The sequence below is a fragment of the Elephas maximus genome, chromosome 6 (assembly GCF_024166365.1).
Source record: "Elephas maximus indicus isolate mEleMax1 chromosome 6, mEleMax1 primary haplotype, whole genome shotgun sequence".
Lineage (NCBI taxonomy): Eukaryota > Metazoa > Chordata > Mammalia > Proboscidea > Elephantidae > Elephas > Elephas maximus.
In genome coordinates this window covers 98,828,176-98,855,522 of record NC_064824.1, presented here as the reverse complement: position 1 = coordinate 98,855,522, position 27,347 = coordinate 98,828,176, and the positions used below count along the sequence as shown (strand labels likewise).

General features: G+C 39.6%; 1 protein-coding gene across 5 annotated transcripts in view; it reads right to left on the bottom strand.

Annotated features, from left to right (window-relative positions):
• Positions 1-27,347, bottom strand: part of SPATS2L (spermatogenesis associated serine rich 2 like) — a 187,888-nt gene that overhangs the window by 146,795 nt on the left and 13,746 nt on the right. For all 5 annotated transcript variants that reach the window (XM_049887772.1, XM_049887771.1, XM_049887776.1 and 2 more), the window contains exon 2: positions 22,481-22,529. In XM_049887772.1, the coding sequence (XP_049743729.1) occupies positions 22,481-22,488 (8 nt within the window). In that variant the 5' untranslated portion in view covers positions 22,489-22,529. The remainder of the gene's footprint in view (positions 1-22,480; positions 22,530-27,347) is intronic.

Here is a 27,347-nt window from a genome sequence, read left to right as displayed (position 1 = left end):
CTATGAGTCAACATTAACTCGATGGCACCTAACAACAACAGTTATGTAGTGGCTTTGAAACCAAAATGTTTTGGATTTTATATAGCATGGAAAAACTCATTTTATATCTCATATGCGTATTCTTTTCCATGGTCCTTAAATCATCAGTTTCGCTCACACGAGGACACGAACTCAGAATACCAATGCAGCATGCACTTCTTTGGGTGTAAACCACGAGGCATTGCCATATCATCAGGCGTTAAGGAAAAGCAAGAGGTGGGACAGAGAGAAACCCCTTAGCCTCTGGTTCTTTCTTCAGTCACATCAGCAGGAAACAGAGATGAACACTGTAGTAGGGAAATATTCAGACCAGAAAAGGCAGCCAAAGAGACTGCAGGAGAGATACAACCACACTCTTACAACCCATTAAAAGATACTAGAAGAAACCATTAATGGAACAACACTGAACAAGATCAATGTGACAGAGCTGACATGGCACAAGTGGCTCCCACCCTCTTAGAGAATTATGTCAAGGGGTGGGAAATTTGTAACCAAACCCTCAGATATTTCTAGAATCCAAAACTTCCTGAATGAAGTCCACACAGGACCACCGTACACTAAAGTCTACATTTTTGCTAGCCATCTTTTCACAAGGCTGAAATGTACTTGTAACAAAATAAAAACTGAATTTATAGTCCCTTACCATGGTGGGGGAGTGAATATGAAAATTTTAATGCCTCATCCTTCAGTTTAAGGTGATATAAATCAGCCATCAATTCTGAACACTGTATTAGATGAATCCCTTTGGTAACAATTACGCATGTCAGAATGCCAGGAATAATGCAGTATTAACTAAAATACATCAGCTGCTGTGGAAAAGTCACTGACAGGGTAACGTATTTATTTATTTTCAATGGAAAATTTTAGTTCCTGGCAAAATAAAATATGTGCCATTCATTTAATTTTAATTTCTCAGGATTTTGAGAAGCATCTTGATTTCAAATGTTTTTATTGCAACCATGCTGCTGGAGGCACAAAAATCCTCTTCCATACATTAAAGTTTATTCACTTAACAAACATTTATTCCTCTGCATTCCCGGTATGTACACACTTGGAGGAAAGCTTTCTATTGCTGGTTAAAAAATTAGTGCATCTAAAAACACAAACACTACAAGATGTTTAGCACTTCCTCTCAGCAAGTGCTCAGCTACACAAGAAACAGACAAATATGCCTCTCCCTAAGAGTTCCCATTTATTTTTATTCATCGATTTCATAGTCGTGCATTTCATCATCAAAACACTTTCATAAACATGATTGTGAACCATGCTGTGAGATTAATTTTTGGTGATAACACAAAACCTGGGAAGATCTGTCTTTCCGAAGGTTCTTGGCAGTGACTGAACATATGGTGTGATCTTCCCGGAGGGCAAATCCTCACACCCAAGAATTGAGGTTTCCTTTACCAATTCTCTGTATTGCCGAAGGCCAAGTCAACACTCCAAAAAAAAATTAACTGCACCGCGCCCTGGTTGGTCACTATCCAGTGGGTTTTAGGTCCACGTTAGAACCTTAAGAAAGAAGAAATTGTTGACAGCACACACACAAACACACACAAACACACACACAAAGGTCTCCCCATTAAAAACAGCTATTACCATTTCATGAAGAAGGGGTGGTTAACACATGTGATGATTCCTTCCTCCTTCCAAAACCTACTAGGATGATGAGAAAGAAATTAAAAAGGTAGACAACAAACAGGAGGGGAAACAAAATGGCTGAGACATGACATACCTATTCTGAAAGACAGACAGCAGAGAAAGGAATAGTAAGTGACTCTATTGTAGAGGCAATAGAAACTTAAGGGCCTGCAGACAAGAATACAGAGAAGAAGCCAGCCATTTGGCCCCCAGAGAACCCCAGGAAGGCTCAGGAGAGTGACAGTGAGGCAGGGAGCTAAAATCAGCAAGACTTACTTGCCCAGACCCACTCCTTACTCAGAGCAGACAGGCAACCTCCCTCTCCACCTTTATAGGACATGAGAGACTTCTCTAGAGAAACTGAGCCCAAAAGGCTGAACTCAGTAGATGACAGGCCAGGTGCCAGGTTGAAAACAAGGGGCTTTGTAGGAATTCTGGGCACTGATCAGTGAGGCATGCAGCCCTTTCCCCATTCAACAGCCTAGGATGGTGGCTACCCTTAAATCCCCAAGCAAGAGATTCCATTTCCGAGAAGCTGAGTGGCCAGAGTAGAAAGAACTACAGATGTTAACATTTTGGGGAGAAGGAAGGTGGCTTCCAACAAATTGAATTTGCTGAAAAGAATGAATTCCTGACCTTTAGCAGTTGGATAAGGCTGGCAATTAGCAGGAGACCACTGAGAGGTGTTGAGGATAAGCAGCTAGTCTAGTGGCTAGCGTTATTATTACCTCTGGCTTAGGCATTAGGAACCCTGAGTTTCATTCCTGCCTGTCATTGATTCTCTATATGGCTTTGAGTCACTTCTCCTTTTTGAGCCTGTTTCCTCATTTGTAAAAAGGGTCCTCGTATCCTATTCTGAGATTCTGAGACACTCTTCCCGGCAGATCTAAAATACGATAGAATATCTTTGACATGGTTCTACCTGCAAGTCTGAAGCTTCGTTGACTTCTCACAGTCCTTGCTGCTTTCACAGCAGGTGAACACCACTCTTAGAAGTAATGCAATGACCCCATCCTTTCAGCAGACTTCAACAAACCTGTACCCAAAGTAATGAGCAGGATGCTAAGACAGCTAATATCATGGTGTGCCAATATCAACTCCCCACTTTCCCACATTACAAAGTAAAAGCATTGTCAGGAACGCAGCTAACCCAGAAAGATGCTCCTCAACTTCTTGGTCTCACACTTTTTTTTTTTTTTTTTTGACCTGATGAAATTTGGGGGTGTGGGGGGAGGGGGAGAGGGAAAAATTCAACAATGCTTCTCCTCTTCAAGGGTCAACTCAGAAATAGAATAGTAGTTAATTTCTACTGATTACCTAGGACAGGTCTGAGGCACTGGGATGCCTTTTCCTATTTGATTCTCACATCCCCCCATTTTACAAATAAGGAAAGTGAAGCACCAAAAGTTGATGTGGTCTCCTGGTACACATGGAGGAGCTAGTGTCAGGCCAAGGTCGCTCAAACTGCAGAGCCCACACTCATCATTACACTGTCAGTCTCACCTCCACCCTGTTCCCGCTGTCCTCTACCCAGAAAGCCAGTTCCCCAGCTACTGCACAAATGCTTCCTGCATCTTGAAAGGATTGACATGATCAGCCCTTCTGCTGAAAAACTCAGAGGCGTTCTGAAAAATCAATACCAGCTGCTGCAAGAAGAAGCCTTGCCCAAAGCTAACTGAAGGCCATCTGAACATTTTCAGAACTGTGGCTATAATCACCTGTCTTGTTGCCTGCCATGTCTCAACACGGAACTGAATGAAGTAAATCACTTGAAAATCACTTTTACATGTTCAGTCATACAAAAGAGAAGATCGTAATATTTCTTGTCATTGTCCTGCAACTCCTTCCTCTAAACTCAGAGACTGTTATGGCTACATAATGAATGGTCTGCTGACATTACTATCTTGAAGTACAACTTTTTCAGGGTTTATGACAAGTCGTTTTAAATTTCATTTAGCTCTTACCTGTTACACGACTTTATGTTCAGAAACAATGTTCTCTGCTGCAACAAGAAGCTATATTGGAAAACACAGTTGTTGTGGGTTCTTAATAAAAATTTTTGGCAAACTTTCAATTTTACCCTTTTAGAGGGTCATATTTGGGGTGGTATGAGAAATGGAAGTTATATGGCTTACTGAACAAGGCATTAGTCTGGAAAATGAAAAGATATATTTTGGTATGTAATCTAGATTCATGTTGTGGCCTTGAGCCTCCAGTTTCATTTAGGAGAAATGAATCCAATGACCAAATCATTTTTCACTATAACTCTGCAAACCAAATGATCAGTTTACCTCATTACTAGAGATGATAATAACTTAAAGAAGAAACTGGAAAACCTGATGCAGTAGATATTTGTGGTTTGATTAACCAGTATTCACTCCCACTTCTCAAGGCTAGAGAGGCCCTATTTTACTTTGAGGGACCCAGTGAAACTAATCTGGGCCCTGGGGGCAGGCATATAACCCAGGACGAAGCCATGAGCACTTCATCCCACATACTTCAGTTATTGACCCAATGCAGCCCAAAACAGGGCAAAAAGAACCAAATCTGAGGCTTTGAGCTATCAGGAAAATGGGCTTTCTCGTCCTTGTTGGGCTTGAATGAAGAGGATGATGGGACTTAAAGGAGCCAACACAGAGGAAGCAGAGTCAAGAAATACACAGCCAATCAACTCCAGTTAAAAAGGCGTCCTGCAAGTCTCACCTAACGATTTCTGTGTTGGCTACCCCTTAACTGCAAGGGAAGGTGGAAAATGCAATCTTTTGGCCGAATAAAACCAGGGTGTGTTCCTAAGGAAGAAGGAATGAAAGGGTACTGGGTGGTAATTGGTAGTCTCTTCTGTGGCCTCTTGAGTTTTCTGTTGCCTTCTACGGAAAACAGCTGAATTCCCTACATATGTAAAGGAAGTATGGCATGTGTCAGAGTCGATAATTTAGAGATCAAGCTAAAATGCACAAGTATTTGATTTATAAGCTCTTTCATTAGGGAAACCTAACTTCTATTTTGCAGTAGATTCATTTTAAATTTTTACTCAATTTTAAAATATTGTCTCTACAACTAAAAATACAGTAGCTGAAGCATGTACAACAGTCCAGTTTTGAATATCCAACTTAGATACTGAAAAAAATGTTGCTAAAAATGTTAAAAATCCAAATTTCTTCTTAAATTATAGGGATAAATCAAACTACAGATTTATAAGCACTCTCTCCAGGAAGCAATCTTTGTGTTTCAAATTGTGCCTCTGACTTCTACAGGTTAGGTTAGAAGTGGTAAGAAATATATAGCACTTTTTGAGTTGACATTTAGTTCTCAATGGATCGTTTTAAAACCTGGAGAATAATGGAAAAAGCTGCTTTTAAGAATTTTTTTCTTTTTTTACTAGTCATAGCATACATTTGGGGATACAGGAAATGACAAAATGAGATTCTCCCTGAAATTATTTAGTGTGGCATGAGAAAGGAAACATAAACAAGAAAACAATGGCTTATTGGACCAAGCAAAATAAATGGCAGGGACGTCACAGGGATGGATTGTTACCAGACGCTCTGCCTTCAGCCTGGAGTTAAGCAGACAATAAATGACCTTTGTAGTTCATATCCATACAATTTCGTAACTGGGAGAAAGCTGGAAAACCCCCTAATTCAACCCGCCCACTCTGCAAAGGAGAAAAAAATTGAACCTAAATAAAGACAGGTTCATCTCTCCAACGTTCCACAACAAGTTCATGGCACAGACAGAGACACAATGAATGTTGCCTAACTCTGATGCAACACTCTTCATTAATCTACTTAGAAGTTATGTGTTAGGATATCAGTCTGCCGGATGTGTATTGTAATTTCTCCCCCAGTTGCTGTTGACTCTGACTCATGGCAACTCCGTATGTGTCAGAGTAGAACCATGTTTCATGGGGTTTTCAATGGCTAATTTTTGGGAAGTAGATAGCCAGTCCTTTCTTCTGAGGCACCTGTGGGTGAAATTCCAGACTTTTGTTGACACCTGAGCATGTTAACTGTTTGCACCGCCCAGGGACTCCATATCATAATTTACCTCTATGTTTATTGTGAAGTCATCCTGAAATTATTTTCTTAAAGATAGCAGAAATTGTCTGTAATACCATGACATCTGCCAAGAGTGATTAATGAAGGAAAATACATGACATCTCACCTCCCCTGAACTAAGCCAGGCCCAAGGGGTATGGACAGACAGAAGCCTGCCTTGGTATAAAAGCAAGAGGCTGAGAGGCTGTTAGCATTTAATAGCCAGTGGGAATTTTACTGTCTAAAGGGAGTGAATTCTTTTCTACAGTCTCCTTCAACTGCTTCCCACCTACTGATGAAGTTTCCCTGAAACACTGAGCATTTCTTAACCATCTGAACCTCACCATTTATTGTTGATGTTAGGTGCTGTCAAGTCAATTTGAACTCATTGGTTCTGTCAAGTCAATTTGAACTCATAGTGAGCCTATGTGCCAGAGTAGAACTGCCCCAAAGGGTTTTCTAAGCTGTAATCTTTACGGCAGCAGACCGCCAGGTCTTTCACCTGGAGCCGCTGGGTGTGTTCAAACAACCAAACTTTCAGGTAGCAGCCAACTAGTTAACCATTTGCACCACCAGGGCTCCTCTACCCTCACGATAAGCTCTCCAAAAAGTTAAAAACTCAAGCGATCAACAAGTGATAAAAAAAAAAAACTAGCTCTCTCTTCAATGCAACAGAAGACAGACATTAAGAACAATCTTGCAGAGTGGGTTTGCTTGAGTGTACTGCAAATAGTAAGTTGAATCCTTCTAATTAATACACTTTCATCACTTGGCAGCTGTAATTATAAGAAGTGCAGAGAGTTCCCCACTCAGCTGTTTCTCTAGGTAGACACGGAATTTGAGAGTAGACCTGGGATTTGAGAGTAGGAAGGAACCCCAGAGATGGTGTAATAAATTGAGTACCTTCATTTTGTAGGGAAGATTCAGAAGGAAGCAAATCTCTGAGACACCAGGTGTAGAGAAGAGCAATTTATGGTCTCAAATTCATGCCACAGACTGAGGATTCATGTTCAGCTGAATTGTGTTTACAAATATGTTCAGCTGAAATGTATCATATAAGCCCTCTCAGTTATCCAGAGTCAGACACTTTCATATGGTTTGGGTCACACATTTTCCCCTTTTAAATTGATAATAATTTGTTGGTTCATCCTTCCTCATTATGAAAGCAGTATACCCTCAGATAGAAAAGTCAGAGAACACAGATAAGCAAAAGAGAAGAACATTTTAAATATCCATAATCCTATCACCCAGGGAACTACCATCAAACCAAAACCAAACCAGCTGCCTAAATATATTTCTAAGTCATTTTCTAAAATATACATATATTAATGAAAATGTGATCATACTGTACATATTTGAATTTTGCAATATGATTTTATTACTTAACAATACATGATGAACATCTTTTCATTACCACTGTTTATCTACAACACCAGTATTCCACTGTATGACTGTAACATAATATACTTAGCTAATCTGTTATTGTTGGACATATAAGTGATTTCCTATTTACCCTATTATAAACAATGCTGTGATGAACCTCTTTGTGGCTAAGCCTTACAAATGTCCTTAATTATTTCACTAACGTAATTCCTAGGAATAAAATTTCTGTGCCAAAACAATGAACACATTTTAAAGGATTTTTAAAAATACACATTGCCAAACTGATCTCTAGAAAAGGAACTGCATACTTTAAAATATATACCAGTTAAATGCAAATCAACTGCTATGATCAGTTCAGCACTACACACCAAGAGAAACTATATGTGCACAGTTGGGATGGTCAGCTGTGTGACAATTGGGCTTATATCTACAATTCGGATGAATGTTAACCACAGACACCTTAATCAATTAGATAATTTTATGCTTGCTGCTCCTATTTATACCTCCAGCTATGACTGGGGTGTCTCTGGGTGGTGCAAATAGTTAATGTGCTAGGCTGTTAACCAAAACGTTGGTGGTTCAAGTCCACTCAGAGGCACCTCACAAAAAAGGCTTGGCACTTTACTTCCGAAATTTCAGCCAATGGAAACCCTATGGAGCACAGTTCTACTATGACAACACATGGGGTAGCCATGAGTTGGAATCAATTGATGGCAAACAGAAAATAACCATGACTGACTTATACGTTCCACTTAGGCTGCTTCTGTGGCACTCAATGCCTAGTTTCCTTTCCCTGCGTTAAGTACGCTTCTTACATAAAAAAAAACGCTTCTTATATACTTACCAATATTCTTAAAGAAATTCTAGATGATTCGTCCCTGGCAACATTATTGTACTGCCCTGATTACACACATCAGCTAGAAAATCTGTCATTCAAGTTTTGCTCCCAATTAGATGCCTGAACCAATTTGCAGTCAGACATTTTAATGAAGTGACAGAAATGACATCTGAAGTTCAGACAAATTCAACAAGTCCCTGCCAGGTGAAAAAGAGAAAGTGGAATGTGTTGTCAGACCGCACATTTTCTTTTAATTTTAAAAATTTTTTTTCATTTATATTCCACCTGATTCCAAAGAGGACTTACAGCAGCTTTTTGTTTTAAATGTGTGTTCTAAATTGGACACTTTCACATCATGAAGACTGCCAGCTTCTTCTCTAAAATAAGGATATTCTTCTATCATAACTGCTTTCTAAATTTAGGGACTGAATGGCAAGGATATTGTTCTCATTCAGAAAAGGAAAAAAAATAACTCATTATGACTAAAAACCTTGCCTGGAAGACCCTCAAACAGGGTAACCCTGGGGATGCAATTCTAGCCCCATAAAAAACCAGGAAGAACTCAATTTCTAGGATGCATAAAAGCTGCAAAGAATCACAAAAAGTCAGGCCTTCGGGCTACCCACTTCCCCCAAGTAAGAACTCGGACCCCAACATTCCAGTTGTGAGAGCATTATGAGAACTGGAAGAGTTATGAGAGTTAGCCCCCAAACACCTAGGCACCCCACAGCAGGGGGTACACCCAGCATCAGAGGCAGGAGGATAGCTTCCATCTCTCCCAGACCCACGGCAAGAAAACATCCTGTCTCCTGCTTGGCATGTCCTTCTCAAGTCTCCTCTTCCTTTCTCTTCCCTGGTCCTTCTACTCTTCCAAGACGCTCCATCAGACCTCTGCGGGTTTTGAATGTCGTCTCCTGTCCCACATTTTGGAGCTTTTTTTTTTTTTAATCTATAGACTTTCTAAATTCTGATCTTGCAATTTGACTTTCTACCTCTCTTCCATCGGCCTAAACCTTGCCCAGTATCTCTTCTGTTTCAGGGCCCCATGTTGGCATTAAGAGGCATGGCCCTAGATCTAGTATACAGTTAATGACAAGTCCATGGTATGTGGTGAACAGGGACTTGGAAAAAATTTAATTCTGCATGATTTAGAAAAAAGAGGAGGGTGTTATGCACTACATTAATGGAGTTAAAGGGAACTAATGACACTGAACTTATTTGGCATATTAAAAGCGTATTAAAATGTTGAGTTTTGCCTGTGCTCCAAATGTTTCCAAATGCCACCATTTGGGAAGAAAATGATAACTTTCATTGTGAAACCTGAGGTTTTCTGAGACTTCAAGACAACGTCAGGAAAAACATGCAGTTTTTCATCTGAACCAGAGTATGTCCATGTAGCAAGAGCCAGGTGCAACAAGACCCCACAAGAATAACAGAAAATATCATATCAACATTCAGCCCAAACTTAAACCTTGTGTTTTAGCACTTCACAATTTACTGAGCCCTTTCAAATAATTATTGTATTTGGTCCTAACCACAATTTAGTAAGGTAGATGCTACTATTCTCACTTCAGAGGTGAGGAAAGTTTGGCTCCTGGAGGTTGAATGATACACCTGAGTCACTGAGGAAGTTTAGTTTGATGGTTAAGAAAGTGGGCAGTGAAACCAGACTATCTGGTTTAAATCCAGGCCTTGCCCACGACCTTGTACAAGTTAGCTAACTTCACTATGCTTCAGTGTCTCCAATAGTAAAATAGAGACAATAATACTCACCTCACAGGGTTGTTGTGAGGATTAGTTGGGTTGATATATCGAAACACTTTAGAATGGTGCCAGGCACACAGTAAGCACTTAATAAATGTTAGTAACAGTCAATTCTCAGAGCTAAGGATTTTAAGGCCATATGACGTATCCTTATCTTTAACAATTATACTGCTTCTATGATCCATAATTTTCTCAGTAGAGAAATTAGCTATGTCTCGCAAAAGGAAAACACATGATAAAAGGAAATCTTGAATTGGATATAGTGTCTCAAAAAGGAAGAGGAAGGGCAAAAGTTCAAGTGTGGCTGCTTAAAAGAACCTCATTTATTTTTGTTTCCAGAAAAATACTGTGCAAGATTTAAGTATTTTTAGTCATTTTAGAGTACAATGAAAGGTCACACTAAATGGAAGCAATATTTGTGTAACCCATGGTGACTGTCAGGGAGTCTGTTTCCCATGGCCTGGTCCTTAATGTGGACAATGAGCCACTTCTCTGTAAGAACACTCTGAGGAGAAAGGGCTGTACCTCCCTCTCAGCCTCCTGCCTCCTGCTGCATCCACTCCATGTGAGCTTTCTGAGAAGAGGGGAGCGCAAAGATGCAGCGGGTAAGTCTAAGGGCTGTGGAAAAGAGCAATTTCACCCAAGAAAGACAGCGGTGGAAAATCGACAGAGGACTATTACCAGGACACGTTATCTTGTTTCTGGTTTCTTGTAGCTGTGAGTGCAAAAAGAGGCAGAAGTGTGGAGAATGTGGTATTGGGGGTGCCAGGGAGGAAGAGACAGAGCTGGGACTGGCAGGAAGAATTTTAGGTGGCTGGAATAACTACCAAAAAAGTACTAGCCTCAAGAAGATACCAAAACACCAAGGTTTAGGAGTGTCAAGGCCGAGAAATTCTAGAAACATATGTCAGAGGACCATAACAGAGGGCCACAGAAGATCAGGAATAAGTGATTCTTCCACCCTTCTCTAGTGCCTATGAGGAACTCAGCAGACAGTCACAGTGGGGTTCTTAGTCTTAGGGTAAGGCAAGGTTCTTTCCTGGAAATTAGGCCTCCTTCTGAAACAAGTGTAGCCTGGAGGGTTTTGAAGTTAAGTGCAGAGGGACAGGACCCAATTAAGGAACTCAGGGTATCTCCAACATAAGGGTTAAAATCAGTTGCCGTCAAATTGACTCATGGCAACCCCATGTGTGTCAGAGTAGAGCTGTGCTCCCTCTACAGGGTTTTCAGTGGCTAATTTTTAGAAGTTGATCTTCTAAAAGTTGGCCTTTCTTCTGAGGTACCTCTGGGTGGACTCAAACCTCCATCCTTTCAGTTAGCAGCTGATCGTGTTAACTATTTATGCCACCCAGGGACTCCAACGTAAGGGATACATACGAGAAAAGAAATCTCATTCTAAACAGAAACTTACTCAGCATGAAAACAAAAAGCTACAGGCTGTCATTCAGCCCAGAAGTTCTGCATGCCACAAATGTAAAAACACCAATAACACGATTACTTTACATTTGTATAGCACATTAAAGTTGACAAAAAAATTTTATAAACACCATCTCTGTTCCACATGGATGCTTTCCATGCTCTCACAAGACACATTCTTCATTTTATAAAAGTCCCTAAGAATTGACTTTATGTTACTTCAAATATGTTTTTAATATACTATACTATGATATAATAACCATACTATAAATACTACTCATGGAATTTTTATCCATAAATACTATATGTAAAAAGCAAACAGCGGATTTTAGGTACTGGATCTATGTTCTAAAGTATCTACTACTTTTCCAGAACGACTAATTAAATCTAATTTATGTTAACTAAACTAGATGTAAACATTGATGATATTCTCTGCATAGGCTACTAAACATATCTCATTAAGAAGTTCTTATATTTCCAAACCCTCAGATATTCTAAGGGAGTACTATAAATGACTAATTATTTTTAAAAAGAATGTATTAAAGAATATCCCTCAAGGGTCTTTAAAAACAGCTCTTAAAAACACAAACTCAGGAAGCATGGTATAAGGTTATGAAGAAGAATTGGTGGAATAAAAATGATTGTGGCCTATTTCTATAAAGAAGCATGGAAAAAACAAAAAAGCTAAAATTAATTCCAACTTGTGGAGTAAAAATGAACTGTGATTTCATTAGGCAAAGGTCTTATTTACTCTAGGCGCTATATACAACAGTAACATGTGTTGTTGAGAATCAACGGTTCACCTTAGCATTTTTTCATTTAGGAAACAGGAGATACTGTAAACCCTACAGAAGAGTTCTCCGGTTGACATAGTTCAGCTTGCCTGGAGGGTGATGTGTACTCTGTACCCAAATCTTTATTAAACGTTCTGTCCTTGAGATACAAAGATAACACTTCTGACCCAGTCAATAGGGCATTCCTTTGAGGTTCTTTCTTTCAGCTTTGATAAAAAATTTGTGCTGATCCACTCACTTCTGGTCATCTCGTTTCCTTTGTGACTGACAGTACACATTTGGGAGACAGTTGCCCAGCTTTGGGAAAAGAAGTTGCAGCTTTGAGAAAAAGGGAAGTAAACTGGAGAGCCAATCCTTGGCCTTGTCAGTAACCAACTCGTGTGTTAAAAGCAAAATGTTGTGAAGTAAGCCTGAAAGCATTCCCTTTGAAATTGGGAACTAGACAAGGATGCCCGTATCAACATTCTTATTCGACATGGTGCTGGAGGTCCTAGCCAGAGCAATTAGGATAGATAAAGAAATAAAGGGCATCCAGATTGGCAAGGAAGAAGTAAAATTATCTCTATTTGCAGATGACATGATCTTATACCCACAAAACCCTAAAGAATCCTCAAGAAAACTACGGTAACTGATAGAAAAGTTCAGCAGAGTATTAGGATACAAGATAAACAAAAATCAGCTGGATTCCTCTACACCAACAAAAAGAACATCGAAGAGGAAATCACCAAATCAATACCATTTACAGTAGCCCCCAGACGATAAAATACTTAGGAATAAATCTTACCAGAGATGTAAAAGACCTATACAAAGAAAACTACAAGACTCTACTGCAAGAAACCAAAAGAGACCTACATAAGTGTAAAAACATACCTTGCACACGGATAGGAAGACTTAACATTGTAAAAATGTCTGTTCTACCAAAAGCTATATACAGATACAATGCAATTTCAATCCAAATTCCAACGACAGTTTTCAATGAGATGGAGAAACAAATCACCAACTTCATATGGAAGGGAAAGAGGCCCTGGAGAAGTAAAGCATTACTGAAAAAGAACAAAGTGGGAAGCCTCGCTCTACCTGATTTTAGAACCTATTACACTGCCACAGTAGTCAAAACAGCCTGGTACTGGTAGAACAACAGATACATAGACCAATGGAAAAGAATTGAAAACCCAGACCTGAATCCATCCACATATGAGCAGCTGATATTTGACAAAGGCCCAAAGTCAGTTAAATGGGGAAAAGACAATCTCTTTAACAAACGGTGCTGGTGTAACTGGATATCCATCTGCAAAAAAATGAAACAAGACCCATACTCACACCATGCAGAAAAACTAAACTCAAAATGGATCAAAGACCTAAATATAAAATATAAAATGATGAAGATTATGGAAGAAAAAATAGGGACAACACTAGGAGCCCTAATACATAGCATAAACAGTATACAAAACATTACTAACAATGCACAAACACCAGAAAAGAAACTAGATAACTGGGAGCTCCTAAAAATCAAACACCTATGCTCACCCAAAGACTTCACTAAAAGAGTAAAAAGATTACCTACAGACTAGGAAAAAGTTTTTAGCTATGACATTTACGATCAGCGCCTGATCTATAAAATCTATATGATACTGCAAAAACCCAACTACAAAAAGACAAATAACCCAAGCAAAAAATGGGCAAAGGATATGAACACGCACTATACTTAAGAAGATATTCAGGTAGCTAACAGATACAAGAGGAAATGCTCACGATCATTAGCTATTTAGAGAAATGCAAATCAAAACTACAATGAGATTCCATCTCACTCCAACAAAGCTGGCAGTAATCCAAAAAACACAAAATAATAAATGCAGGAGAGACTGGAACACTTCTGCACTGCTGGTGGGAATGTAAAATGGTACAATCACTTTGGAAATAGATTTGGTGCTTCCTTAAAAAGCTGGAAATAAAACTACCATACAATCCAGCAATCCCACTCCTTGGAATATATTCCAGAGAAATAAAAGCCTTTACACGAACAGATATATGCACACCCATGTTCACTGCAGCACTGCTTACAATAGCAAAAAGATGGACGCAACCAAGGTGCCCATCAACGGATGAATGGATAAATAAATGATGGTGTATTCACACAATGGAATACTATGCATTGATAAAGAACAATGATGAATCCGTGAAAATTTCATAACATGGAGGAATCTGGAAGGCATTATGCAGAGTGAAATTAGTCAGTTGCAAAAGGGCAAATATTGTATGAGACCACTATTATAAGAACTCGAGAAATGGTTTAAACAGAGAAGAAAAGATTCTTTGATGGTTACGAGAGTTGGGGGGAGGGAAGGAGGGAGAGGGGTATTCACTAATTAGATAGTAGACAAGAACTATTTTAGGTGAAGGGAAAGATGACACACAATACAGGAGAGGTCAGCACAACTGGACTAAACCAAAACCAATGAAGTTTCCTAAATAAACTGAAAGCTTTGAAGGCCAGTATAGGAGAGGTGGAGGTTTGGGGACCACGGTTTCAGGGGACATCTAGGTCAACTGGCATAACAAAATCTATTAAGAAAACATTCTGCATTCTACTTTGGAGAGTGGCATCTGTGGTCTTAAACACTAGCAAGCAGCTGTCTAAGATGCATCAACTGGTCTCAACCCAACTGGAGCAAAGGAGAATGAAGAACACCAAAGACACAAGGTAATTATGAGCCCAAGAGACAGAAAAGGGCCACATAAACCAGAGACTACATCAGCCTGAGACCAGAAGAACTAGACGGTGTCCGGCTATAACCAATGACTGCTCCAACGGGGAACACAACAGACAACCCCTGAGGTAATAGGAGAGCAGTGGGATGCAGACCTCAAGGTCTGACTGAGACTAGAATGACCCTGGAGGTCATGGTCCTCAGACCTTCTGTTAGCCCAGGACTGGAACCATTCCCAAAGCCCAAGACTGGAGCCATTCCCAAAGCCAACTCTTTAGACAGGGATTGGACTAGACGATAAGATAGAAAATGATACTGGTGACAAGTAAGCTTCTTGGATCAAGTAGACACATGAGACTATGTTGGCAGCTCCTCTCTGGAGGGGAGATGAGACGGCAGAGGGCATCAGAAGCTGGCTGAATGTACATGGGAATACAGGGTGGAGAGAAGGAGTGTGCTGTCTCATTAGTGGTAGAGCAACTAGGAATATATAGCAAGGTGTATATAAATTTTTGCACGACAGTGACTTGATTTGTAAACTTTCACTTAAAGCACAATAAAAAAAATTTTTTTAAATGTTGTGAAGTAGAAATGGATACTGTCTGGATGGTAAGAACTCTGCTAACCTATTTGAAGTAAGAAAAGCTGTAATAAGCTTTTTCATTGGATATGTAAACTTCTGGGGCAAGTTAAACTTTCTGCAAAGTTTTATCAATTCCTTCTATAACACTTCTTTTTAGGTAGCTGTAGGTTTTGGTTTCTCCAAGCCCATAGTCTCTTTTATAGCACTTAATTTGTTTATCACTAGCCATAATTATTGTGTTTATTCACTTGCTTGGAGTTCCTTGGTAGCGCAAATGGTTAAGCGCTCAAGTACTACCCGAAAAGTTGGTGGTTCAAATTCACCCACAGCTGCCTCAGAAGACGGTCCAGGTGATCTGCTTCCAAAAGGTTACAGCCTTGAAAATGCCATGGAGCAGTTCTACTCTGCACACATGGGGTCGCCATGAGTCAGAATCAACTCAAGAGCAACAAACAACGACATTCACTTGGTTACCTGTTAACATCATTGTCTGACTCCCCAGTCTATTAAAGTTCAGATTCTGGTTCCTTGACCAGAGAAACTGGCTCAATATATAGATCCCTGAGAGATCTGCCTGAATATGTTTGTTCATTCAACAAATACAAATTGAACACCTCTTACAGACCCATTGGGTACAACACTGGGAATAGTGATGAAGAAAACAGACTTCACAAAACTTTCACTTAGATAGTCAGTGATCTATTATGAGGCTAGCTGTACTATCTCGCTAAAAGTTTGAACTGATCATAGAGAAAGCGGAAGAAAAGAGGCCATCAGCTCGTTAATCAGAAAGCAGGCTCTTAAAGGACAAAGCCACGTCTCTCCTATTTCTTTTGATGTTATCTCCCTAACTCTTTACTGCTCAAAGTAAGCAACACATGCTTCTTAATTGGCTGCCAGAGCCCTCTTCAAGCTCTCTTCTCAGAAAGCTTTATGAAGGTCTTATAAACAATTTTACTATCCCAGAAAATGTTAATGCTCCAGGTACTCCTTTGAAAGAAAACGAAAATTCCTTTCAGTTTTTTCCTCAGTAACAAGGAATGTAATTAGGTCTATACTTGGCACTGCATCAGTTCCCATAGCCAAGAAACCTCAGGGTTAGGAGAACAAAGCTACCAAGATGCTTTTGCTATGGCTGGCCCGGAGTTCAAGGGTTAAAATCTGAGAACTCTCTACCCTTTTACTTTGATTTCCCACGTAAGTAACTTCCAAATACCAAGGCTTAGAGGACCTAGGATGCAAAATCCTTTCCGCTTTATTGAGAAATTAGGTATGCTGTGATTTATTGCTAATGCTGGTCTTATTAGTCAGGACACCTGCAAACTTTCAGACAACAGCTGCCAATAGAAGTTTAACATTTCATGGGTCAGCACTTAAAATCTGATGAATAATAAATCATCCTTGTAACCACTGTAAGGCATTGGGTTGGTAATTATCGAGAGCTGGTTAAAAAGTATGAGCCATAGATTATATTACAATTTAGCACTTTGGAAAATGGAGGCTAAGTAAAATAATGATTGTTATTACCACATCTGTTTCTTCCGCAGCAGGTACACTTTCTCTGGAAAAGAAATTCTTTTTTTTAACAGAAGGAAAATTTCACTGTGCATGGACAATATAAAATTTGGTTATTTCATCTGTATATGTGCTTGAAAAACAAAGAATTCTGGCATGATCCAAAGGGGACACTACTCTAAGTTTTTAGGACTTGCCAGGGCAAAATTTGAAAAACCATGTTTAACTTACTTTGGAAAATATTTACCTATTTTTCTAGACATATGAAGATTTTCATCATTTTCATTCTTGAAATAAAACAAGTAATTGCTTGAGCCCTGGGAGAACAAATGCTTTGTGCCAGATACCCATTTGGTGTGAGTAACAGCTGTGTATGTCTGTGTATGAACGGCTATGATAATCTCAAATATACTGTAATAGGGCCACAAGCAACCACAGGCTAGGCCTCATTCACCACCAATCCTCAGCATGTTAGGGCCCCACTTTCAGACAGGCTCATGGTGATGAATACGTGGATGATGCGTGAATGAACAACAGGCTAAGGAACTTGGCAGAGGTGCTTTTTTCCTTAAGAAATTTGGTAATTTCCTTTAAAGTTGAAAGGCACAGGATCTGTAACAGGCAATGTCTTATACTCCATGATGGATGGGGAAGGGTCTGACACAAATGCTCCAAGGATCAAGAAAAGTTTAAAACTATCTGGAATAAAGTACAAGAGCTCTCTGCAGTCTTGCCCATGGTGTGCTGACTCACCCGTGGGGTGTGGACTCTAGGCATCACTCTCAGCTAGATACCTGACCATCTGATAGGTGGACGGAGGGATGGTGCTGGTGTCAAAACTCTGACCGAGCTATCATAATGTTTTATAACAACAAAATGAATGTAAATACAAGCTCTAATAAACTTCTTTTCCTTCTCCAGTGTATTTTCTCAAGTGTTCCCTGGGTTGCATATCCCACTTTGGAGATCAGTGCCATGTAGGGAATCTATAGGCCTAAAACTAGGCAGCGTAAGGACAATGTCCAAACCAACCCAGGCACAAAAGAGTCACTTTGTTAAAAAAGGAAAAAAAAGGCTTCGAAAAACTATTAACTATAACCCACTAACAGAAAAGTTCATAAAAGATTAATGTTCAGTGTAACATAATATACAAGGAGCCCTGGTGGTGCAATGGTAAGTGCTCAGCTTCTAACAAACAGGTCGGCAGTTCGAACCCACCAGCAGGTCTGTGGCAGAAATGACCTGGAGATCTGCTCCAGTAAAGATTACAGCCGAGGAAACCCTATGAAGCAGTTCTACTCTGTCCTATTGGGGCCTATACAAGTTGGAGTTGACAGCACACAGTAACAACAATATAGCATACTATATATTACCCCTGTAACTACCAGTCAAGTCCGAACACTTTGCCAGCACCCCCCAGGAACCCTGCAGGCCCTTTCTCTTCCTAACCTACTCCCTTAGAAATAACCACTATCCTGATTCTTATGGTAATAAGTTCCTTACTTTTCTTTACAGCTTTAGCCACTTATGTATGCACCCCTTAGCAAAGAGCTTAGTTTTGCCTGTTTTCGTACTTTATATAAATGGAATCATATTGCTATATATTATTTTGTGTCGTCTTTCAACATTATGTTTCTGGAATTCATCCACGGTATTTTTTTTTTATTATTATGTGTAGCTCTATTTCATTCATTTTCATTCCTGTATTACATTCCATTTTAAGAATACACCACAATTTATTCAACCATTCTACTACTGAAACATTTTGACTGTTTCTAACTGGAGATGAATACAGACAATGCTGCTTTTTTACACATATCTCTGGGTACACAAGAGCACAACTTTCTCTAGAGTGTGTGTGTATAGCCCCCGCACCCACCCACCCACACAAAGGAGTCCAATTTAACTTAGTTAAAAAAAAAAAAAAAACTAACTAAGGAAGGTCATTCCAGTGCATCTCTTGGCAACCAATTTTAATATTAACTAACTCTCATGCAGCCACGAGGAAAGCTCATTAAATTCCTAGATTTATCTTTCCCTAGACTTTCTCTCCTGCGCATTCATTAAATCTAAACAAAGACATTAAATACATACAATGCATTTAAGTCTGTTAAAAATAGTTTGAAAATTTACAGTGAATTTACTGAAGTTGATTCCCCTTAACCACTTTCTCTAAGATATATATACTTAATATATTGTAACTACACTTTTCCTTTTAATGAAGGGAGAGAGCAAAACGTTCATTCAAATTTTTAAGTAATTTTACACCAAAAGGTTTCAAGTTAACATTCATTTAGGTCAAGGATAGAAAACCAAAAACGTCAATCCTGTAGCCAAACTGAAAAATACAAATACAAATACTGGAAATTAATGCCAACTTCAGAGTCTCTAATGTTTCCCTTATCATCATGAGTGTTCTTCAAATGGAGTGCATATATAGGACATACTTGGATGACAACATTGTGATACCAGCAAAATCTGTTTATCAATCTACCACTGTCTTATTGATAACAAACATAATAAGCCAAAAAAAACAAGTCCATTGTCATTGAGTAGATTCTGACTCATAGCAACCCTACAGGACAGAGTAGAACTGCCCCATAGGGTTTCCAAGGAGCAGCTGGTGGATTCAAATTGCTGACCTTTTGGTTAGCAGCTGAGCTGTTTAACCACTGTACCACCAGCACTCCAAAAACATAACAATTAACATTTATTAGTATGCCAGGCACTTTCTGCACACTAACTCATATATATAGTGCTTTGCATATATTAGAAGTAGGTATTATTATTCTTTTTCATGTTGTAAAAGGAAACTGAGGCACAGAAAGGAAAGGTAACTTGACCAAGGCTCCATGGCTATAAGTAGTTGAGCTTGAAACTTGAAAGGTCAGGGATCTGTAACAGGCAATTCCAAACTATGCTTTTCGGCGCCACGTATACTCCACTACGTTCACTACCTTTTTAAATATTGTTGTGTTTTTGTTGTTGGCATTACTATTACCATTTTGCTAACAACAAAAATAGTTCTTTAAGACCGGGGGAAAATGTGTAGACCATAGGAAACGTACCTATGTACATTTATTTTGATTTCTGAGAAATCCGCGAAAATCATTTTAACTAAGCAACTCTACTCTTGGCAGAGCTAATTAAGAAATGAATTAAGGGATTCAACGGATACCCAAATTAGTCATTAGGGCTGGAAGATCTGGAGTTCTAGTCTAAATTCAGCTTTGGCACTTGCATCCAAAATAAACATGGCCAGATAAGTACCACAGTTCACAATTAAAATGGATTTATATGGCTTATGCGTCCACATGGGACAGGCCTCTTCCTCATTGAATTCGGACACCTCTTTAGTTATTATGGGTTTCATTCGCCATCTTGCTAGTCTTTTGTAACTGCTGGCAATAGGATTATGCTGAGGGAGAAATCATTTCAATCAGTGATGTCTGCAGAAAGAGCATAAAAATAAAAGTAAAGCTTTTGAGCTGTAATTAGAAAATTCCTTAAGTGTGCTCATGTGGCTTATGTTTAAGACTCCTACCAACTGGCAAGACCAGTTACAGAAGGGATGTCCAATGTCACCACTCCAGCATAAGTAGCCAGTAAAAGTAGCATTCCAACACACCATTAATCTTCTGCAGGCCCAAACATTCTTGCGTTCCACCTCTAATATGATTAGTGACAGACAGCTGGAGGCAACTCAGTCTCCTGACAAAAATGTGATCAGAATTGTTTTCAATTGGTACATCTTTCCATTAAGCTGTTTGTTGCCTTCCGGCAGAATAATCAGAGTTTCTGATTATTTGGTATACGTTCCAAGAAAACGGGAATTGATTGCGCCCTTGCTAGTCTGATGGGGAGAAGGCTGCCGGAATTTACATAGTAACTCTTCAGTTGCCTAACTGAAAAACTAAGCAGTTTTGTTGTAAGTATGGCTTGTGTGTACAACCGTGTGTGTGAGTGAAAAGAGAGAGATGGAAATCAGCCAGTTGTTTACGTAATAATTCTCTTTGAACACTATAAACAAAGTGTTTTCGTGGTGATTCAGAAATGTGGAAGTGAAATATTATATTCCATTCATGGAAAACAACCAACTCCCACTCATGCTAATGGCCCTTTTCAAAAAGTTACAGTCACCTTACTACTAAGGATTCAGGTTTATGGAAAAAACTCAAGTTCAGATTAAACACTCACGGAAATTCCATGTGTAGTAAGGTCTGATTAACTTGGACTACCTCAATTTGGAACACACGAGCATTTGATAGAATCTGGACCAGAGATGATCTTTTCACAATAAATATGCACATTGTGAAGCATAGTAATTTAAACAAGGCTGCTGGGGGAAATAATAAAAACACTTCAGGAAAAGTATGAACTGAAAACAACAACATACTTTCTATCTAGCAAATAATTCTGACATCGATTCAAATACCAACAACCAATAACAATAACAGCTAGCATTATACTGAATATCAAGCTTGTTTAAGTTCATTTTACATCCATGAGTTCTAATTGCCCCAAAAACTCTGCCAAAATGATATTATCATCTACATCTAAGAGAGGAAGAAACTGAGGCTCATGGAAATAAGTAACACGCCAGGACTGCACAATTACTAGGTAGCAGGAAAAAAAAAGTAGCAGAAGCAGGATGCAAAGTCAGGCTATCTGGCTAAAGAACCTGTGTCCTTCTCCCAGTCAATGCTGCCTGAGCACTGCCAACTGCAAGCCAGGCTTCGAGATTCACTGGAACGTGTTCTTCGACAACAGTAGTAAGAATGGCTATCATTTCGAGGAGCAAAAGCCAGGCATTTTGCCTCCAGAGCCCATCACTTTTAACCATAATTCTTTTCTACATCAGCAAGGACATCTACGAAAGACTTTTTTTTTTTTGTACTTCAAAGTATTTTACATGCATGAAACTAAAAAAATCCCTAGAAATGTCAGTGTAGGTGGGGGTTGGGGGATGTAGGTGGGGCAGGGAGATGTAGGTGGGGCAGGGAGATGTAGGTGGTGGTAAGAGGATGTAGGTGGTGGTAGGAGGGTGGAGGTGGGGGTAGGAGGGTGGAGGTGGGGGTAGGAGGGTGGAGGTGGGGGTAGGAGGGTGGAGGTGGGGGTAGGAGGGTGGAGGTGGGGGTAGGAGAGTAGAAGTGGGGGTAGGAGGGTGGAGGTGGGGGTAGGAGGGTGGAGGTGGGGGTAGGGGGGTGGAGGTGGGGGTAGGGGGGTAGAGGTAGGGGTAGGGGGTAGGAGGTGGGGTAGGGAAATATAGGTGAGGGTAGGGGGATGGAAGTGGGTGTAGGGGGGTATAGGTGAGGGTAGATGTAGATAGAAGGATTGCCTCAGATCAACTGATAACCCACTACCCTATCAAGAGTGACTTCAGACTAAACCGAAAAAAAATTAAAAAAAAAAAAAAACCAGTTGCCATACAGTTGATGCTGACTCATGGCCATCCTGAGAAATGCACAATAGACCTACACTTCATAGGGTTTTCGTGGCTGTGACCTTTCGGAAGCTGATCACCAGACTTTTCTCCTGAGGCACCTCTGGATGGGTTTGAATCACCAACCTTTTGGTTAGTAGCACAGCGCTTAACTGGTTTCTCCAACCAAAGACAGCTTCAGACTACACACCTATAAATGGACACTTTGGTGTTGAGAACCAAGGCTGCCAGAGGCTGTGATGGAGCCTCCAGGAGTCAGCTACAGGTGACTGCGTGTGAACAGGCGAAAGACATGGAGAAATGGAGGATGACCTCTACTAACCTGGGCATCCACAGAGATGTTCTGAAAGCAGTCTGGGGTCTTGAGTGCTCTAGGAAAAACAGAAATTTGGAAGGTCAGGTCTCACATTTAACAGCCACAGAACCTATATCCCTCCACACGCACACCCAAGCCCAGTACACAGGGAAGGGAAGTTAGGCTTTTCAGATAATAAACAGTAAACAAATTTGTTGTTTATAAAATGATGCTTCAGGCCGTTTGTTTATACAAATATGTAAGTTTGTAACGGATAACTTTTAGAACTCCTCTAATAGTTACAAGTTCAATAAGTAAGTAGGAATGGGCGTCTACCCCATTCTCCTTTCCATTACAATTTGTTATAAGATTCCTATAGTCTGAAACTCTTGGGCTCACTTGTAGCTACTGCTTTACTGCTGTGTTTAGAAATCCCTGGTTGGGAGAAGGGTTAAGGCAGACCCATTTGAGGATAAAGAAAGAAGCTACCACAATGAAGATCTTGTCCATGTTGTCATTCCTTATGATTAAAGTGAGCAAAAGAAATTACTGGGTTGCTTAAATGGGGGGCAAGGGACAAGAATATACATTCTCTGATTTTTCCTTTTTTATGGTAGCTTTGTGGATATTTTAATCCTTTTCATTTGATGGTAGTTCAATCAGTTAAGTTTATGATAAAATATATGTACTCAACAAAATACGGCCATTGGGGATATGCTGCCCTAGGATATATGTTGCTACACTTTGACTACTGCAAGAAATATTGATTTAACTGACTTTAATATCAAGTCAGGTATTTGTTGACACATGTAAATGAAAAATATCAAAAACCATGAAACACTTGCTATACAGGTCAGCTGACTCCATTTCAGCTGACTCCAAGGGACTGCCCAAAGTCTTCTGCTGTATCAGAATTGTGGTCTACTGATGCTTACCTAAGTCACAGATAACAGGGATCTTCATTATTATGTGATTTGGTGCACAAATGAATATTGGTATAGATTTTTATATAGTACAATTGATTACAGGAAATCCAGCAAAAACGAAAAGAAAGAAAGAAATTACACACTTAACCTCTTCCTTCTCTCAACTCTGAAGGCGTATCTAGCTTTCAACCTAAGGTATGCAATTCTCTGCTTTTCAGCACCTGCCTCATTCCTCACAGTGCCTAATGCACAGCAGACACTGAGGGAACAGCTGATGAAGAAATGAGCCAAATAAAACGTGGTACCAAAGCAAATGAAGAGAGATTCAGACTAGTTTCTTGCGTAGAAGGAGAAATGAAATTTTTGAGATTGATTCCAAATGAGTCTAGCAAGCAGGCTTGGCCGTCGTCATCTAGCATGCTCAAGGAGTCCTGCGCTCAGTGAGCCTTCCATTGGCCCCTACTGCCCAGCGGTCACAGAGGCTTGTCTAAAATGTCCAAGGCTTGTAGTTTACACACTCCTGTCTCTGGAAACTCCACAGACACATTTCAATCATTAATTGTTTAAAATACCTTCATGAGGGTTCTACAGAATAGACCAAGCTAGGGCAAGCAATGAACAAATCCCGTCGTTCTAATGGATCAAGGGAAAGGACCACCGTGATTTTCTGGTAGGCAATAAAAGCCCGGGAAGTTAGCCCACACAGTCTAGGGAAAGTGAACCATATTGTGCATCTCCAAGGTTGGGATTTATTCCCTTGTAGCCAGACCCAGAAGCAGTTTCTGAGCCCCTTATCTACATAACCAGGGCTGGGGAAAGAATCAAGAGACTTCCAAAAAGCTTCATGGACACTACCCAGTGACCCTTCCTTCTCTCCTCTGCCCACATGACTAATAATCAAGCAGTTTCCTATAATTTTTTATAATGCAATCTTATTAGAATATTTTTCTTCTATTTTATAGTCTTTTTCTTTGAGCCTTTTTTTACTGAAAGTCAAATATACAGGGTTTGCTTCTGTCTTGGAACAACATAGACAACATAATAGTTCTAAATGCCTCTTTCTATAAAGATCTTTATTGTGTGCAAAGGATCACCTTCCCCGTGAGAGAAACACGCTCTGGAGGTAGGTATCCAAGCTTTGAGAGACTCCAAGGTAGGCATCAGGAGTTTCCAGGGCAGAGAAAGGAGCCTGCCACTTTATCACTACATAAAGTATAAGTGAAAAGTTAGAAAGGAGAGTCCTGGTGGTGTAGTAGTTAAGAACTACGACTGTTAACCAAAAGGTCAGCAGTTCGAATCCACCAGCTGCTCCTTGGAAACCCTGTGGGGCAGTTCTACTCTGTCCTATGGGGTTGCTATGAGCTGGAATCGACTCGACAGCAACGGCTTTATACAAAATAATACCAAAATTGAAATATACAAGACATGTAATTATTAACAAGAAAAAAAAGAAAGACATAAAAAAAAATTAGAAAGGTCTGGCGAGGTTAGCCCAAGGAATGGTCTATTTTTGCAAATATTGTTACAAATATTTCCATTCTTCATTTGAAGATAGTTTAAATGGTAAATTGATGACAACTCCTCCAGGAGAATGATCTGCAGCCACTAAGAGCTTAGAAACTAGTCATAAAAGCACTTTTGAGTTAACCAAGTAGTTTGCTCGATACATGATTCTCCAAATGGCCTTTACTCCACCTTTATCTCCATGTGAGAGCTGAAGGACTGAGGCTTGGAGACAGTAGAGCACTTTGTCCAGGGTTACACAGCTACTAAGCAATGGAGCCACTTCTTGAATCCAGCTGCAGAGTTCGTATCTAATTCTTTGTTCACAGTTCTAGCTACTCACTACAGGTGTTGTTGTTATTAATAATAATAATAAAAATATTACCATCAAGTTGCTTCCAGCTCATAGCAACTCTAAAACTTAGGACACAGTAGAACTGCCCCACAGGGTTTCCAAGGCTGTAAATCCTTTTGGAAACAGACTGCCACATATTTCTCCAGCTGAATAGCTGGTGTGTTCAGACCACCGACCTTCCGGTTAGCAGCTGGGCGCTTAACCACTGCACCAATTAGGTGCCCAAATTTAACTTGCTGTATTCTCCCCACTTATAACACAACTACAGGGGAAATACTACTAACAGTCCACACTGGAGATCATATTCTGTAAGTACCCAAAACCGCTTTAGTTCTTGGGCTATGAGTGACACTGCTTCTGCCTTACAAGAAATAAAATGGCTGAAGGAAAACCAGAACAATTCTAAGACAAGAATGTGCAAGTTCAAGGGCATGAACTCAAAAACCAAACATAGCTGTCTTGACTAGACAATAGCTGGTTATAAGCTCTACAACAAAGTACTTCTTCGGTATGAAATATTACTACTAGGGCTTCTTTTCTTTTCCTTCCTGCCGTTTTTTCTAAGAACAGCAACCTACAAAATGACAAACCAGGATGGCCCTATTAAAAGACAGCTTCAACTGTTTCTTTGTTCTAAGAAACTGTGCATTAACAACTGGCAATGCCTGTACCTTAATCTTCATATTAATTATGCATTTTTTCACACAAAATTGACTGTCACACTACACACTGTAAGTCAGACTTAAGAACTGCCAAGATAAATGTTTCAAGTGGGTGAATTTTAAAAGACAACTTGTCAGTTCACCAAATAATTCTTTACAAGTTTATCCCATATACTTTGTCTCCCGTATACCTATACTTATATCTATAGTAATCATATTAATATTATAGCTCTTTTCAGATGTGTTATCTTATAGATTAGCCTACCTAAAGATTTATTTCCCTTTTAACTCCTACTTTCAGAGGACAAAGAATTCTTCTGATACACAAGCAATGAAATTTACAATCCCTTTTGACAGCACCAATTTACTTTGTTATTATTATTTAACTCCTAAAATAATTTAAGTCAAATACTCTGATTCTTATGGTGATAAGCAATTCTGGCCTAGTCCAAACAGCTAAAACAAAGGAGTTTTGTATTACGACTAAATATACTTTTTATTTCTTGAGGTTTCCCTTCATATTATCAGTGTTACATTTCCTTTAGTTCACACCTTATTTTAATGAGGCTGGCTTCCAAAACATATAAGAACATACACATACAAGAGTACTATGTTGAGTGAGGCAAGAGTTCCAGCCAAGAAACCTATCTTTTTACGTGGTACCGAGTGACATTTTGTAGAAAGCACAATGGTAACTATTCATTCTGTTCATTCTGCCAGTCTCAAAGAGATAGGCATGAACTGCATGCCAGAATGGAAAAAGCTTAAGCTTTGAAATCAGACAGCTGGCTTCAAATACCATCTCCACCACCACTATCTCTGTGACCTTAGGCAAACTACTTATCTTCGCTCAGAGGTTTCTCATCTGAAAAACAGGGGTAACAGGTTTACCTCAAAGAAGTTTTGCTGAGTTAAATGAGAACCGTACTGTAAAGAAGCTAGCATAATCTGACACAGCAGCAGGCAGTAAGGAGCCCTGGTGGCTCAGTGGTTAAGCACTTGGCTGCTAACTGAAAGGTTCAAACCCCCAGCCACTACGTAGGAGAAAGATGTGGCAGTCTGCTCCCATGAACATTACAGCCTTGGAAACCCTTTGGGGCAGTTCTACTCTATAGGGTGCTATAGGGTCACTATGAGTTCAAATCAACTTGACAGCAACAGGTTTGTTTGTTTGTTTGTTTGAAGGAATTGTTAGATTTTTCCTGCCTCTCCATTAAATGCCATTAGTAATTTATTTTGAATCTGTCATCTATGGACATGAACGAAATTAATGTAAAGGATATTAACTGTGGTGCTCTTTACGAAAGCAAAGAGCTGAAAATGGTCTAACCACAGGAAGATGATCTCATTAAGGGAGATTCATGCGGTCATTTCAAATATTTTTCAAATAATATTTTATGATGCAGGAAACTTTTACCCTAGAATTTAAGTGAAGAATGCAGGTGGAG